We start from the raw sequence: 17,597 nt of genomic DNA, 5'->3' as shown, positions 1-17,597 counted from the left end.
TCTATTTAAAAAATGGGGATAGAAACCCATTCATCCAGGAATATTTCAAATAAAACAGTAAAATATGCATTTGATTATAGCTGCCCAAAATGCAGAAGGTATTCAATTTGCTCAGTAGAAGCTGAAACACTAGTTTTATTTATATTCCAAAATCCACATGTCCTTTTCCTTTCTGGTATTAATTATTAATTTTGTCCATTATCCAAAATATTCTAGCCTGCACATTCCCCATTTGCCATTTTTTTTTCTTATCACTGATTTGAAAGAACTAGACATTGAAAAGAAATAATGGGATCAAAAAAGATAAACTCATGCCATTTGCAGTAACATGGATGGAGCTGGAGGGATTATGCTAAGTAAAATAAGTCAGAAGGAAAAAAAGAAATATCGAATGGTTTCACATATAGGCAGAGCATAGGAAAATTGAACAAAAGGGTCAGGAAAAAAGACAAACTTGCAAGCTGACAAGATTTGAAGTAAACAGCAAGGGAGGGGCAGAGAAAGGGGTCAAAAGAGGGGGCAGAAGATCACAAGGGACTATGTGATGGATCATGGGTGCTCTGGTGCTGGGAGAACTATGGGGGTCCACCTGATGGGAGATCAATGATGTAAGAAAATAAGTAAAAAGAAAATAAATGAAAAGAAAAAAATTGTACCCATACAATATTTTTGGCAAACAATGTCCCTGATTGATATGATAGCTGATATCCTTGCCACTTTAAAATATATATTGAGGGGCCTCCCCAGTGGCGCAGCGTTTGAGCGCTGGGTTGCGAAGCTGCCTGCAGCCTCTGCAGCGCCGGTTCAATCCCCGGCCACCGGGCGAGGGTCCCACATGGCGTGCAGACCTCTCCTGCAGCCTGCTGCTCCCCTCAGCAGTGTACTTCGGTCCTTCGGTCTGCTCTTCTCCATGCTCTGGCTTTGGTGAATTAGCTCACCCTCCTGCACTTCTGACTGTACCCAGCGCTTGTATAAATAAATAAATAAATAAATAAATCTTTAAAAAAAATATATATATATATATATATTGAAAAACCAAAGTGATTATTTTTGTTTTCTTTAGTTTAAATTATTTTCATTAAATTCACAAATTGCTGTAACTTCTTGAGCAACTGGGATAAAGGCATTTTTTGCCTTGCACTCCAAAGTTTCTGTCAGAATTTTAATTTTTATTGTTTTAATGTGAATGTTTATAGATGCTTTATTCAGAACTTCCCAATTAAAAATATTGAATTTAGATTGGTTTATAACACTGTATATGATTCAGAGATGCATGTTCACACCTCTTCAGATCTAGGTTGCCACACCACCCACACCACCAAGGCACCTATAGTACTCCGTCATTTTAAAATTAAGAATATGATCACATACCACATACTTAAAAACACTTAAAAAATAACTAACCCATCAATTATTTTATAGCTAATGAGAATGTAATATTCTTTGGGAAGTGTAAATTGTGGTGCAATGAGTATAAAGCTCATTAATAATATTAAAATGAACCAGCAATCCTACCTCTCTTTATAGATGTACTTTGAAAAGTAGATAAACTAAGTTGTTATTGTTATTGTTCTACTTCTAGGAGGAAACCAGCATATCTGTAGTTAAGCAGAAAAATATAATATCTATCAATATTTCATGCATTAAATATTGCAAAAATAAATCACTATCTAGGGAAAACTGCTTGTCAATCAGCAAAGTAGAGGGTAACTAAATAGTATACTTATGTAGGGACAAAAGGAAAATTGATTTGCAAGTCTTAATGAACCATGACTAAATCATCTTTCTCCATGTTCAAGTCTTCAAACAATTAGAAAGTGAGAAAGTTGGATTTGATGATTGCTGATGCCTGAACTTCAATTTCAGCCTTGACTAACCCATAAAGTTTCCCCCTATTTTCTACATGAAAAAAGAAGAATGATTGATTTTTTTTTCTGATCTTGACTCTTGCTTTTTCTCTATCTTGTTGTTGACTAAATATGGGGTACATGTATCAACCTAATGGCAAATTTTGATCCTCCTGAAATTATATGCACAATAGTATGAATTCATGCCTGTTTGTGGCCTGTATTCTGGCAGTAAAAATACTGTTTCCAGAATTGAAGTAGAACCACCTACTGGCCCAAAAGATTAAATCCTATGTGGTTAAACTTACTGTCATGTCACACTGCAGAAGTAAAGTCCAAAACAAGCCCAAACAGGGAACTACTTTTGAAATAAAATAGTTATGGAAATAGAATGTTACATTAATATTATTTTATACTGAATTTTAAAAAGAAAATAATCCAGCTACAATCTCAGAAAAGGAGTTTAAAACTGTCTTAATTTAGCTATACTTTTTTATAATATACTTTTTAAAATAATAAAGGGAACAGGTGGGCCTATATCTACCTATTACCTCTTTAAAAGCATGTAGTACTACCTTAAAAATTTCAGTTTGTGTTTAATGATTCAAACTCATTCTTATAAACCATGCATGTCATCCCCTGGGCCTCCCATATACACAGGCACACAGACACAGACACACAGACACACACACACACACACACACACACACACACACTGCTGCATTGTAGGTATATGCATATACATACATACATATATTTGTGTGTGGGGAGGAATGAACCTGGTTGAAATTTGCAGATAAAAGGATTAGAAATAAACAAAACTATTTTCTGAATTAGTTATTTTTATATCCATGTTTAGTCTCCCAAGAAAGTTTCCATTTTTCTATCAGAATCAACAACAAATATGGATTACTAGAAGCATTCACATTGTAAAATACTGATCATTATAATGTGCATCAACAAAGCAAATGTTGAAACTTACTGACAAGTGAAGTATGAACAGGAGACTGTGACTAAGAGAGATCTGAAAACACTTGTATATGATTAAAAGAAACATAAGAGAAAAAAATCTCACAAAAGTAAATGAAGATAGCAAAAGTTAATGAGTATGGTTATAGAAAGAAAGAATGCCAGGAAAGTACATAGTACATTATTATTGATTAAGGAAATATGATTACATGATAACAATAAAATAATTATAGTCAGAATCCACAGTTATCTTTATATTAGTTTATGACATTCCTTAATCCAAATCATTAGTAGCTGGTTTATTTTATTCTAAAATTACACTAGCAATTATCTTGAATTCACATTAATACTTTTTGAAAACAGAATAAGGAGATTCATTTTTAGAATAATTTGAATCAAATGAAAATTTAGATTTGACTATTATGGTGGAAAACCACAATGAGTTCCTTTCTGGCCTTGAGAGAGACTGAGTGATAACTGTCAGTGACATTTCTATCCATAAATTAAAGAGGAATATAATAGTGATGAAATAAAATCATTCAAGCAGAGTCTTGTTTCATAAACAGTACCACAAGCTGAGGAGTAATATCACATGAATATTATTGCTATGTCTGGGGCGCTGGGCAATAACGATTTTGACTGTAATTCATGTTGTATTTTAAGGTGTAGAAGCAATAAAATATTGCTCATCAGCATGTCCAGTCATTATTCAGAAGATTAAATCAATTTATGAGAGGCAATAACTTGTAAACGAATGACCTTTCAAAGGCCAAAAGTAATTCCAGGGCAAAATCCTCACATATCTAGAGCTCCAGATGAAAACTAGGTTACTAAAAGTCAGATACTGAAGTGAAATATAGTTCTGAGATCAAATCATGTAATATGTCATTGTGGGGGGGTCATTACAATATCATATTGAATATTGCCCGTTTTTGATAGCACTGAAAGAAACTAAACTGACCGGATTTTCAGAAGATAAAACACCTTTTTTGAACTTGAAGGGAAAATGAAGCAAACTCAAATTTTAAATACACTATAGAGTGTGATTCAGATTTAGCTAGTAAATTATAAAGGGAAAACAGCTTTCTGAAAATTAGGACAAAGGAAAACTTTGAATTAAAAATGTATGTATTACATCTTTTTCTTTTGCAAAAATGAAAAGATTGGTATGTAGCATTCAGAAAATAAAGTGATATAATTGCTTCCTACCTGTGTTGATTCACTGTTAAGTTTAAATTGACTCATTACATCATTTTTTAAAATTATAATTAATACATGTCTATAAGCTATATGATTAATGACACTCAAGAGAAGGCAAGTCCACAGGTATCAGATATATTGACTGAATATTCTGGAAAATTATGTTTTTAGTCTTTCCAAATTTAACATACCTTCCTAAACCTTTTACATTGTTATCATATATCAAATAGTTCAATATGGTTAGAGCTCAAAGGGAGAAATTTAGGTTGAAATTAAGACATATTTTAATATGTAAATAATATAAAATGAAATATACTATTCTCATTTTCAAGTAATATTTGGTGAAAAGAGAAAAATGAATTGCAAAGACATTCTTAAATTATAAAACATTCATAAATCATCAAGTGTTTCATTAACATATGTAATAATGATATATATTACAATACCCATTGTCATACTAGGGGAAAAGTAGTAAAATAAGGGTAAAGGTTAGAAACAGAAAAGTAGGTTATATAGCACAGAATAAAATAACACAGATTAAAAAATTCAGTTTTAAATGGAAGCAATGTATTTTTTCTGGCAGGAAAGGGATGGATTTAATTCAGGAGGTTTTTTATCTTTCAGCTTTCTAATATACTATGTAAACCATGTGCTACTCTATAGCAATTAGATATATCAAGAAAGATTGGAAAGATCTTTTGTACACACAGTAAGGGGGCAGAAGGAACTGACACGGTGCCTGTGCAATACCATCACAAGATTTGACTTTAGGCAATCTAAGGTGGGTTCAAATGTAATTTTTTTTTCATAGAGATATTTCAAGGATTAAATTAAATCAGTGTATATAACAGCAAAGAATAAGTGCTGAATAAATGATATCTATTAAAGATAAATATATAATGTTATTCAGAAATTAAAGACACAGTAAATAATTACCTTAAATGCACAGTAAGTTATTCTCAAAAAAGTTCTTTAGATCAATCAAAACTCCAAAATATAAAATTTACTCAGGTCTTAACAGATAATCTACTGATAAAATATTAAATGAAGGACACATTGTCCAACTATGTTAATGGTATTTGACTTTGCTTGGCTAACTTTTAATGTATGTGTGTGTGTATATCTATATCTATATCTATATCTATATCTATATCTATATCCATATCTATATATATTAGCATATAATGTACTTGAAATATGTATATATAAACATACATGCATACCCATGTAAGTATAGGTATGTACATCCATCTATATTATGCAAGAACACAAAATATAAAATGGGAATATTGAGGGAAACCAGAGATAAAGGGTCAAATTTTTCCACAGAATTCACAAGCATCCTGTACTAATAGTAGTAGAAAGGTGAACTTTTATTTTTCTTTTATTTTGGGGTCTTTCATTGAACTAATTCTTATAAATTTTACTGTCATATGATGTGGCTTCTGATGTACTATTATCTATTCACATCAATTACAACATATTTCAGTTAGTGCCAGGCATTTCTGTGGTCAATTTAATGATATCACTGTAGCATTTTCTAAACTTTAACTGTATCATATTGGTTCCATTGTTACTAATTTTCAATTAAGTCATGCATTTAAATATATTCTATCATGCTACTACCTGTATTTTGTATCTTACCATAAAACTGTTTTCAGCTTTTATTAAAACATTACAACTCTTTAAATTTAACTGTTCTAATTAATAAGCCTACCTTTACCTTACAGTATACTTTTCTTCCTTTTAGTGATCATTTAAAACATACTTTTAATTATTTAATTTTTATAACTAATAACATCATAAAATTCAATTTAGTTGTGATTCTGCCATGTCAGACAATTATTGTAGTTATCTTTACTTTTACTCTTCATTATCTACTTTAACAAGACTGTAAATATCACAAAAATCCTTTAGTAGTATGTTTTGTACTTTTCTAATGATAAATTTTTGGTTGATTTTTTTGGTGGCTCTGTGACTATTATATCAAGTTAGTTCTCTTGAATCCACCAGATAGCTCATGTAATAAAATGAAAATTAAAAAAAGTATTCTCAATAACAAGATTTATTTCCATCTGTTAATTTCAATATTCCTATGATATACAAACATGAACTGGATTTTATTTCAATAATTGAACTTATCTAAAAGTCAGAATAGATGAAACACAAACATAAAAAAGGTATGCATTGATAAACAGACAAGATATAATTGAAAACTTACTTCCTACCAGAGAGCAATTGTCCAATCTTTTTCTTTGGTCTGTTCTTGTAAACATTTTGACATTTCATATGTTCCTACAGTTTCTTTAGAGAAATGATTTTTAAATAGTTTTTGCACTCTCTATGTCCCTTCTGTCTGTGTAGTATTTTAAAAAAAGAAAATAAATAAATTGTGTATGCCTATAGTTTCCTTGTTGTAAAATACTTCATCAAAAATATAAAAATAAGAATGGAAAATATCTATATGAAAAGAAGTTCAATATCATTGGTAAAATGTTGCCTATTAAGCAATTACAAACTTAAACAATAAGATAGCGCTAGGCATATATTAGAATGGGTAAAACCCAAATGACAGCACCCAATGGTAACAAGCATGTGAAGCAACTGGAACTTTCATTCATTGCTGATGTAAAGGCAAAAAGGAACCTAAAAAGTTTGGCAGGTTCTTAAAAGCAAAACTTAGTTTTATCATAAAAGCTATTTGGTGGAAATAATACAATAAAATATATTAATGAGAAAAATGCCTAAAACAGGAGTCACCTCATTGGCAAATTGACTTAATGAATATATATGGTCAATAAATCATTTATAGTTTGATTAAAGATTAATATTACTTCTAATGCATATTAGCCAACTTTATAATTACAATTTAATTGGTGAATACATAACAACTTCTCCTCTATACATACTTTTAGCATACTTTTAATGTAAAGCATACTTTTTAATGTAAAGTATTATAAAGTTAGTTTTTGTTACTGAATTAAAATTATTTAGAACTAGGAAGCTTGTGGAAAAAGAATACAATACCCACTGAATCTACTTTTCCCTACCTAAGGACATCTGTGAATTTATTTATATAACTAAATAAAGAAATAACATGCAATTTCAGCACCATGTATATTGCTTGGAATTTCTACTTTTTAAATGGCAGTAAGATACTAAGTAAATAGACTAAGATTTCTGATGAACAGATTTCTAGATGTGGGAAAGACATTTCCATACAGAAGAAGAAAATGTCTTTAAATGAATAAACCTTATTCATGTTTATATTCTTAATATAGTATTTTTCTTTACATACACCATCATGTGACTTTAAAATATTTTTTTCAGAGTGCTAACTGCAGGTGATATGTGTGCTTTTACACAAAACAGCTATGAGGAATCAGAAGAATGTGTCAGGCACAATTTCCCTCCATATTTTATAATTACATCAATTCAAAGATATTGTTATTCCCATATTTTGACTCTGAATTGTTCCAGTGGATAGCACCTTATATTCACTTGAAGACAAAACATAAAACAAAAAAATACAGTTTTGATGTGATTATCACTAACTGTGATGTGATTACTTGGTCATAAGAGTTCACACTACTGTAATTTCACTTGTGTATGGAAGATACACAGTTGAGTGTAATTATCCTTTAAAATACCTTCCACATTTACACTATGGTCGAGCATGGTCAGTATATGTTATTATTAGTTGATGCTTTGAAGCAAATTTGACATTGTTGAAGGAAATATTTTTTGAAGGGGAGGGGGAGACCATAGATTTTTTTTTTTTTGAAGCAAAAGCTAAACTAAACTACTAAAGGAAAAAAAAAAAAAAGACACAGACACACTTAGGCAGAGATAGAAGGTATCTACTTCCAGAGAAATCTCAGAATGACTACTTATTATCCACCAAACTAGATATAAGATAAATTGTCTGTTCCTTCAGGGAGGACTGAAAGAAATAAAGCATTAAGAGGTTGGTCTGATTAAGGCATCACACAGAAAGAAGCGCGGCTCAATTGATTGTTACATAATTTTTTTGTTATTTGTATGTCTTATAAGCTGAAACATCAGAACATCTTCTAATTATTGTCACCTTATATTTGATGAAATTCAATTTCTTTAAAGAACATGAAATTTTAACAAGGTGGTCCCCAGGAAAGGGGGAGGTTTCAGGTTTCCTGCCATACTGAAGAAGAAAGGGTGGAGCTGAGCAGGGAGAAGAAGCTGGAGAGGAGACTGGAGAAGGAGGGAAGGAAGTAGGAGAACCAGAGGGAGACCTGAAGGAGGCACATGGAGCAGAGAGACATGTGAAGAAACTGTACTTGCTTTTTGTTCCTGGACTGGGTAAAATAGATGTGGGTGAGAGACCCCAGGAAGGTTAACAGTGGTAGCATTTATCTTGATTTTGATTTTGCTCTTTTCCTTCCAGACTCATCTGGCTATTTCTGACCCTTTTCTGTGGGTCCTTGCCAGAGGGTTCTTTGGACTTGCGGCAGGTTTTTGGGCCAACCCTTTATGGGGGGCGGGCATTTACCCACAAAGGGATGGGTAACTTCGGGTGCTTCATTTGGAAACTATATTTCTTTTCTTTTGTTGTTGTTGCATACATGTTGTTGCAATAAAATTGTATTTAAGTCCCTTTCCCATCAAAGGTCTTTTGCACTAGAATATGTTTTGTCTTAATGTGGTAGAAGGCAGACTCTTTTTAGAACAGGCAGGTTTAGGGGTTCTGGAGTGCCCCTCTCCCTGCCCTGTAACAAAATCACCAATAAGCTACTTATGGAAAGTAATATTTCCTATTCTATAATTATCCAAAATCCACAATTTTCTCATCTCTCATATAATAATAATCCAAGAAAAAAACACATGCAATGAAACAGGTAAGAAGTTATTAGAGTCATAGGTTATATGGAAAATCAATGACCAAGTGAACAATAACATATCATGAACAAGAAAATCAACAAAAGATGCTGGGTTCCTTGTGCTAGCTTCTTGTAATAATTATGTCTCTGTTTGAATTTCATGTCAGTCAAGCTATGGCATGGAATAGCTTAAACATAGTTTAAAGACCATTTACATAGAAAAATTAGAAACTCTATTAAATGTCTCTAATGAAGTTTTTAACACACATACACACACACACACGGAATACATTAAATTGTATACCTTAGCAATTTATACAATGACTATTAACATCAATGGAAAATATGTCATGACTTGATGATTCCTATCTTTTAAGAGGATAAAAACATTTCTAAATTTTATATCAGCTTGTATAAACCAGGTATGCATAAATAATTAATTATAATAAATACAAATGCTATTTTATACATACACTTATATTTAACTATATTTGATATATATATACATATATATGATTTTTTTTTTATTTTTGTAGAAATGCCGGCAGATCTTTTTTCTGAAGCAAAACTTAAATGACTCAAGAAGACACACTTAGAAGAAGGTGTCTACGTCCTGAAAAATAAAATGCACATAATCAGATATTGTTAATACTCATTTCCTATATGTCTGCAATGCTATGTATCTGTTCAAAACTTGCTTTATGGAAAGTTCAGTTTTTATACTTACAAGGCCCACACACATGCTACTCTCTGTGTAGAATTATTGATATAGTCTTTGGGTTTTAATAGTCTAAAATACCATTTTACTCATTAATTATTGAATCAATAAGAAAAGTCACTTCAAAGCATTTCTTCCATGTGAAAACGCAGCAGAAACAGGACAGAAGAAAGCTATAAGGAAAGTGAAATAAATAAATGCTCACTAGGAAAAATAGGGGGAAATAGTTGAACTAAGTAATGACCGTGTCACACAAATAGTGAATTATTATTTTACAAAAGGTTTTCTCTACCCTCCGGCACAATTTCAACAGCTGTACCAGAGAGCCTCTATCAGTCATAATCTAGAGTGACGCCTCTTTATATTAACCAAGCAACAGAGGAGCAAAAATTACTCAGATCCGCCCATATGAGGCACTCTGTTTGCTGTCATGCATTCTGATGGCTTAATTAGGTGGACTGTGAGGCACATGGGGTTTTTATTTCAAGTCAGGTTCATCACAAAGGCCATATCATCAAAGCAGAATGATCCTAGCATATACAGCTAGATTACAAATACAAGTTTCTTCAATAAGTGTCTTGTAGCTGACTATGTCTGTTAGTTTGCTTCCATCTATTTAAACAATTAGATGAAGCCTCATATGAGTAGACCAAGGATAATGTCATGGAATTGAGTAAAGCTAGCAATTTCTCTTATTATTTAGAGCTCATCTTCAACTGCAGGACAATCTCTAGAGTGTAACAAATGTACTTATTTTTTTCTTTATATAATTATTCTCTTTCAAGACTTGACACTACATCCAAGAAGTCTTCAATCTTATTGAAGATCCAGAAATATACAATATAAAAAATAAAAACAAAGCCTTATCACCAAATAAAATAATCAAAAAATGTTAAAAACATATTTGTGCCAGTAAGGGGATATAAGGGAAAAGCTTCTGAAACACAATTACACTGAGAGAATAAGGGACATGTACCAGATATTTTAACAGCCATTTACTCCATAGTTTCACTGAATTATTAAGCCTATGGTTAATTGTCCAGTAAAATTCAATTAGTGTTATATCTAAACAGGAACTATATCAAATATTGCACCTGTATGTATAAACTCCTCTACATGCCTACTTTTTTCCTCAATGGCACTTGTGGTTAGTTACTGCCACAATACAACCAAATAGTGAAGACTATGCTGGTGACACATTCAGATAATGATATTATTAACAATGTTAGTAAGAGCTACTTCAATATACAGTTCTTTGTGTCCCAAAGGTCTTTGATTATTTTCTCTATGATCCAAAAACAATTATTTAACAGTTTTTGAGGGGTAAACTGACAACATAGAAATGAAATTACTGGCCAAGTAGTGCAATATACAGTATAGCAAAGATATTGTTGGCAATTTGAAGCAAAATTCATCTTTTACCCACTATGACATTTTGAAATTCTGTTTACTGAATATTCTTCCTCCCTCTCTCCTCCCCTCTCTTCCTTATTTCCTATGGGTGGGTTCTTTATTATTTTGTTAAAATTAAACTATAAAAAGTAACATTCAGAGAATATCTGGTTCCTTATATTTTATGGTATTCTATTTTTTCTATTAGGCTTATAAAAGTAAGCTGCATTTAATTATATAGGATAATTTTCATGGATATATTTATTAGTTCAGTGACATCTTTTCTTTCATCCAGTGTGAACACTGTATTTGAGTCTATAATATTATTATAAGATAAAACAGGAAGAACCGTAAGTAAACTAAAGCAAAATAAACCAGTGGGAACAGCAAATCTAATACCCCAAATCACTGCAATATATATTTAAAAATATTCCTTCAAATAATTTTATTCCTTTCTCATGGAAATATTTCTGAGATTAAAAAGTTTTTTAATGCATTGAACATCTCCGTTAACTTTAACTTTGTCAAAATCAGTGATTCTCACTTTCTGTATGTTAGGTTGATTTGAGGTATTTGTAAAACCATAGATTCTTGAGAGTCATATCCATCCTCTATGCTTCACTGATTCATCCACGACCTGTTGGCAATCTCTTATCAGTGCATACTTGGTAGAGTTAAATACAAGGTTAAATGTACTCTTAAGCCTAAATATTGAAAGGCAGAAGACATATCTTTGTATGTTTTTAAAATTAATTTCTGAATAGCCAGTGCAGTTAAAAAATAAAACTGAGTATAAACAAGAAATCTCTACAGATTCTAAATAATGTACATTTCTTTCTCACTGCCCATGGTTCTGTGCTGAAGAAACTAATCAAAACAATTGGAAAAATCATTCCTGTGTATAAAAACCTTTGTAGGATGGATATATGTGACATTATTAGTCAAGTAATTTATTCCTAAAGAAACTAAAGATTCTATTTATCTCAACCTCAGAAATTTCCTTTTATTTTACATTATAAAGGAGACAATACTTCTTAAATAATTCCTCAAATCTACTCAGTTTGTGTGGCACACAAAAATGAAAAGCCAAAACTTAGGAAGATATAGAGATTGTATGAATATATGTCCTATTACTTCTAGAATTAAAAAAAAAATCTTTAAAGTATATAATTTATATGCACATTCTTTAAACCCAGATAACACTTAGCTCCTTCCAATGACTTTCCTTTGGGTAAAACACCAAGGTACTGAAGTGGTGGATGAATATGTGGGAAGGGTAAGTACTAAATCATTTCAGACAATTTCACACTCAAGGCTTGTTGACATGAGGCAGGGCAAAGGAAATAACCCTGTCAGCACCTGCATCTTTAATGAAGGACAACACCACTGCACATTTAGAGAACAGAGAGGAAAAAAATAAATCAGGTTTAAATTTCAAGTGGGCTGTCAGATTTATTCAAATAGAAATATAACCTAATGGGCTTCTCCCTCCCCGTAGATCTGCAGTAAAATCTTAATATACACCTAGAATTTAACATTCTTTTTACCATAGATGTTTTTCAAGTTCTAATTCAGTCCACCATATGCACAATATATGCTTTTAAACAAATCCTCTAATATTTGCCTTTCATTGTCTTTGTGACATCTGTTGGAATCAGAAGTAGATATTTAAAATAGGAAGATGGACTGCTGTCAGATTCCTTTGTGGCAGTGATTAAATAAAGATGTGGCATAGCTCAAATACATTATGCTTCAGGAGATAACCACAGTTGGTTTAAGAGTACTTTGTGTGAGAATAAGCAACGAGGTACATTAACAAGATGAACGTCTACTTAATACAGAGGAGGCAGGTTTTAATGAGCTTTATATAAATTAAGCTACTCAAATGGTGGGAGAGCCTAATCATTCTTCAAATCAATTTCTTAATTATTCTTTTTCTCTTAAAACTGATTTACTTATCATCAACGAGACCATTTCTTGAGTCTAAAACATACAAGTCATTTCTAGCTGCCTTCCTGACACAACCACCACTTCACACAGAATACAATAAAACATTACAGATTTTAAAATATAGAGAGAAACAAAGGAAAAAAAAAAAGAAAAATCCTAAATTGGGTAATCCAACCATTTCAACATTATATTCAAGTAAAGTTTTACTATTTAATTATACCACAAGTAACCTAACCAAAGTGTGACTGAAAAACTCCTTATTATTGTGGTACTAAAATAATCTGTGTTATGGATTATTTTTGTTGTCCTTTTATTTTGTACCCTGACACATCTTGTTCCAGTATACACCTCTGTAATGTAACTCACCAGGTTAAGTTCTAAAGAATATTTCTCCTCCTTTTTAAGAAATACATTGCACTTTTTAATTTATCTGATGTTTGAAGATATTTCTGTTAAAAATCCCCGCTCCCTGGGAGCGGAAGTAAGTCAGATGAATGAGAAATTGTATTTTATAAAAGGTCAGTGATACTTGACTCCCTCTGAGCTACACTAAACTCAAACCAGTTCCAGTACCTCCACGGAACATACTAAACGGGAACAACAAACAGAAACAGGATCTCATTCTGTGAGTAATATGAGGAGGGGGACTCTGAGGCTGATGACACCCTGCATTAGGTTTTCCATTTTCCAATCCTGCTAGCCTCAAACCAATGCTCCTAGAAGGAGGCAGTTAGGAAAGGAATTCCACCCTGCAGGTGCTCCTTTTCAAAAACTAACAACATATTTCTTTTGACAGGTAAATTACTTTGAAATAATTTTTGAACTCTGCGGTGCTGAACAAGAAAGGCATTTAATATTATGCATTTCATTTTTAGGTGCCCTTATTTCAAATTTTTGTCTTGGCTCAAAGTGGGCCCTGACTTACTCATCTGTATGGTATATGTTTAACTAACTGGTAACTCCTTGATTGCTTTTGCAGCCAATAATATTAAGCAATAAATACATGCAGTTTAGGCACTTTAGTTATAAAAATATTGGCAAGTAAGGTAATAATTATGGAGTTAACAAAATTTGTAGATTTGACAAATTGTGGATTAAATGTTCAAGTTGATTTGTCTTTTTGAAATTATACAGTGTATTTTTGAAGAAAAGCTCACATTATATGTGACCCTAGATAAAACTTACTTATAATTCTCACCATATATACTCATACATGTATTCCTTCTTCCAGATATCAACATAAAGAAAGATGATTCGGACCAATCACACAGACGTATGAGACAATGAACAAAATTTGACAATTTTGCAATTTGATAACTAGAGGACTACATCACATATATTAACCAGGAGCAATTGTATTTCCATCCTACAGAAATATTTTTAACTAATATAAACCAATTTGTTCACAACTCCCTTAATTTCTCAACCATAATGACAATCTTAAATTAGCAAGGGAAACAAATTCATTGTTTGTGAATCCTGATATGTGTGAATACACATTATAAATTGCAAATAGTAACTAGTATTAAATATAAAATATAACAATAAAATAAGCAAATAAAAACTAAGTTTCATTGTTTGTTCCAACAAAATAATATACATATTTCTTTTATGGACAACTTGGCTAAATTATGGTGATACACAAAATATATTCAAATTATGATTTATTGTTCTAACTCAGAGAAAAGTTTTATTTTGATCAGTGTATATATCTTTCCATTTTCCTCTACTTTAACATTGAGTTTAGTTAATAAAGTAACTTTAAAAAAGCTTTTTACAGCAATGTTATTTTAGCACCATTAAGGAAATTATGACTTCAAGGAAAGAGGTTTCTAACTTCACTGAAAACAATAGTAGCTATGCTAGGAAACTAGCAGCACAGCAGCATGCTGAATTTTTTTATTCTGACATCATTCAGCCCATTAATTAATATGTCAGTACTCTAAAGCAATTTCAGGCTTAAATATTTCACTTTTTTGAAGTTCTTTTTCTATGGTACTGACATGAACTGTGACTTTTCTATTTTCCTTATGTTAAACATTTGTTCCCTACTGTCATTGTTCTTCTACCACTCAAACTCAATAATAACTTAGTTACTATAATAACTTAGTTACTATCATACTTAGTTACTATAATAATTCAGTAACAGTGAATTTTTCTCAATTTTTCATCTTCTCTTGAAAATTAATAAAGTATTCTATATTCAAGAATAACTTTTGAATCTCTGAAATTTATCATCACACATATTTAGGAATCCATTCACACAGACATACAAGATAATGAACATGTTTGATTTATAACATGCACAATAAAATTGATTTTAAAATAAAGAAGGGATACTGATCAAGGTTTGCCAAAATAAATGCATGGCACTTACCTGGAATAAGCTGTGCCAGGAACAGATGGTTTTTCGACAAGCTGAGGAGTGATATTATGACCAAAAAAGGAATATGTTTCCATTTCATCTTTGACCCTTCCTTGCATTACACCCAGCCAGTTATACAGGTATGTTTTATCTAGGAGGAGAAATTAAACAAAAAAGGCAAGAAAATTATTTTTAAATAGATAGCTATGTTTAATAAAGAACATATTTAAAATACTTATGAAAAATAAGTTCAAATTCATTTGAAATTTTATTTTGCAAACTGATAAATGCAGAAATAATCTCAATAAATACAATTTTCTTTTTTATAGAACAAAATTGCATTAATGTACCATTAAGTGACATTATTACATAAATCTAGAGGTACATCTTCAACTCTATATATTGGAGTTACAGGCATCAACTCAAATCTCACTTCATCCAACAGCAAAGTTCTTCTGCCATTTCAACTACCTGTTGATGCTTTTAAGCTCCTTACCCGGACTCCCTTTTCCATCCTACTCTGGTATCCACTATATTTTTCAGTCTGACATTTATTTCTGTTGTGATTTTTTAGTTATTTTGCTTTGGTTATTTCCACATTTGAGAGAAATTGTCCAGTAACTGTCTGGCATTTTCTGACTTATTTTGATTAGCACAATCACCTCAAGTTCCATTTGTGAGATTATGACACATTTTTTTTTTTTCAAATAGCTGAGTGGCATTCCGTTGAATATGTACACCACAACTTCTTTTTATAGTCATAGGTAAGTGCACATTTAGATCATTCTCTGATCTAAATGTGAATATGTTGTTGTGAACATAGGGGTGCAGATATATTTTCAAATTAGTGTTTCCATATTCTTTGGATGAATATCTACCAGAAATATTTGTGGGTCGTATGTTACTTCCATCTTTAGATTTTTAAGCAATATCATTACCATTTTCTGTAGAGGCTGCACCAGTTTACATTCCCAAAAATCATGAATTAAGAGTTTCTTTTTTACTATACATTCTCCAACACATAATGTTTCCATCTTTTGTGTAAGCACTGGGTACAGTCAGAAGTGCAGAAGGGAGAGAGAATTCACCAAAGCAGGGAGCAAAACACATAGACTGATGAAATACACTGCTGAGGGGAGCAGCGGGCACGGCAGGAGAGGTCTGTGCGCCATGTGGAACTCTTGCTGGCCTGCCGGGGATCGAACCGGCGCTGCAGAGGCTGCAGGCAGCTTCGCAGCCTAGAGCTCAACTGCTGCACCACCGGGGAGGCCCTGTTTCCATCTTTTGGATACGGCCATTCTCATGGGTGTGCAGTGTAGCTCATTGAATTTTTAATTTGCATCCCTATTATGATAACTTGAACATTTATGTGCCTATCTTTTTTGGAGAAGTGTCTATTCTAATCATTTGCCCATTTTTTTCATTGAATATTTTTTGTTGTTGAATTGTATGAGTTCTTTTTTATAATTTGGATATTAAGCATTTTTTGATTTATTATGAGCAAATCTTCTCCAGTTAGTAGGTTTACCTTTTGTTTCTATGAAGGTTTCTTTTGCTGTACATTTTATTTTTACTTGGATATAGTTTATTGCTTTATTTTCACCTTTTTTTTCCTTTGCTGTTTGAGTCTCCACAGACTTCCATGTCAATATGGTCAATATCCAGAAATTTATTATCCGTGATTTCTTCTATATATTTTATGGCTTTGGGTCTTATATCCAAGTCTTTAACCCATCTTGAGATACTTTGTGTGAAGGAATTAAATATATTTTAAATTTACACTTGAATAAAAGTAGTATTTATTAATTTTGAACATTCATTTTAGGTCAGAAAATAATATCAAATGATTTCCTCAGTTTCTCTACCTTTTAAAGAATGCCATATAAAAGTTTCTGGTTTCCCACCACTTTCACTGGAACATTCGCATCAGGTACAGAAAGCTACGATCATTCATTTATGAAACAAGTTTTTACAAACTGTTTATAATGAGCCAGTCACTGTGTTACTTTAGGGACACAGCAGAAGACAAAACTAAATATTCCTTGTTCACTTAGATCTAGAACAACTGGAGATGACTTTAATTACAAAGATCTATAAATAAAGTGAAAAAAAAAAACCTTCTATTTATGGTCTGTTCTAAATAGGGCACTTGGAATATACATGAAAGCCATCAAGAAACATGATAATGGCTGGTAGGCAACAGAGCAATGCAGTCAGTGGAATCTTGACAAGATGATGATTCTACCAGGTGCACGAATAAAACTACAAGAATTCAAGTGTAAGATTGAGCACTTTACCCT

The 17,597-nt window shown here is 31.8% G+C and overlaps 1 protein-coding gene across 1 annotated transcript in view; it reads right to left on the bottom strand.

Annotated features, from left to right (window-relative positions):
• The window catches only part of ROBO1 (roundabout guidance receptor 1), a 912,258-nt gene that overhangs the window by 878,621 nt on the left and 16,040 nt on the right, over positions 1-17,597 (bottom strand). Inside the window, exon 2 of the mRNA XM_037525700.2 lies at positions 15,310-15,448. Coding sequence (XP_037381597.2) covers positions 15,310-15,397 — 88 coding nt within the window. The 5' untranslated portion in view covers positions 15,398-15,448. The remainder of the gene's footprint in view (positions 1-15,309; positions 15,449-17,597) is intronic.

This window comes from Talpa occidentalis, unplaced genomic scaffold (genome assembly GCF_014898055.3).
Source record: "Talpa occidentalis isolate TD23 unplaced genomic scaffold, MPIMG_talOcc4v2.1 talOcc4.4, whole genome shotgun sequence".
Lineage (NCBI taxonomy): Eukaryota > Metazoa > Chordata > Mammalia > Eulipotyphla > Talpidae > Talpa > Talpa occidentalis.
The sequence above is the reverse complement of the archived record's forward strand: the minus strand, read 5'-3'. Positions and strand labels throughout refer to the sequence as shown.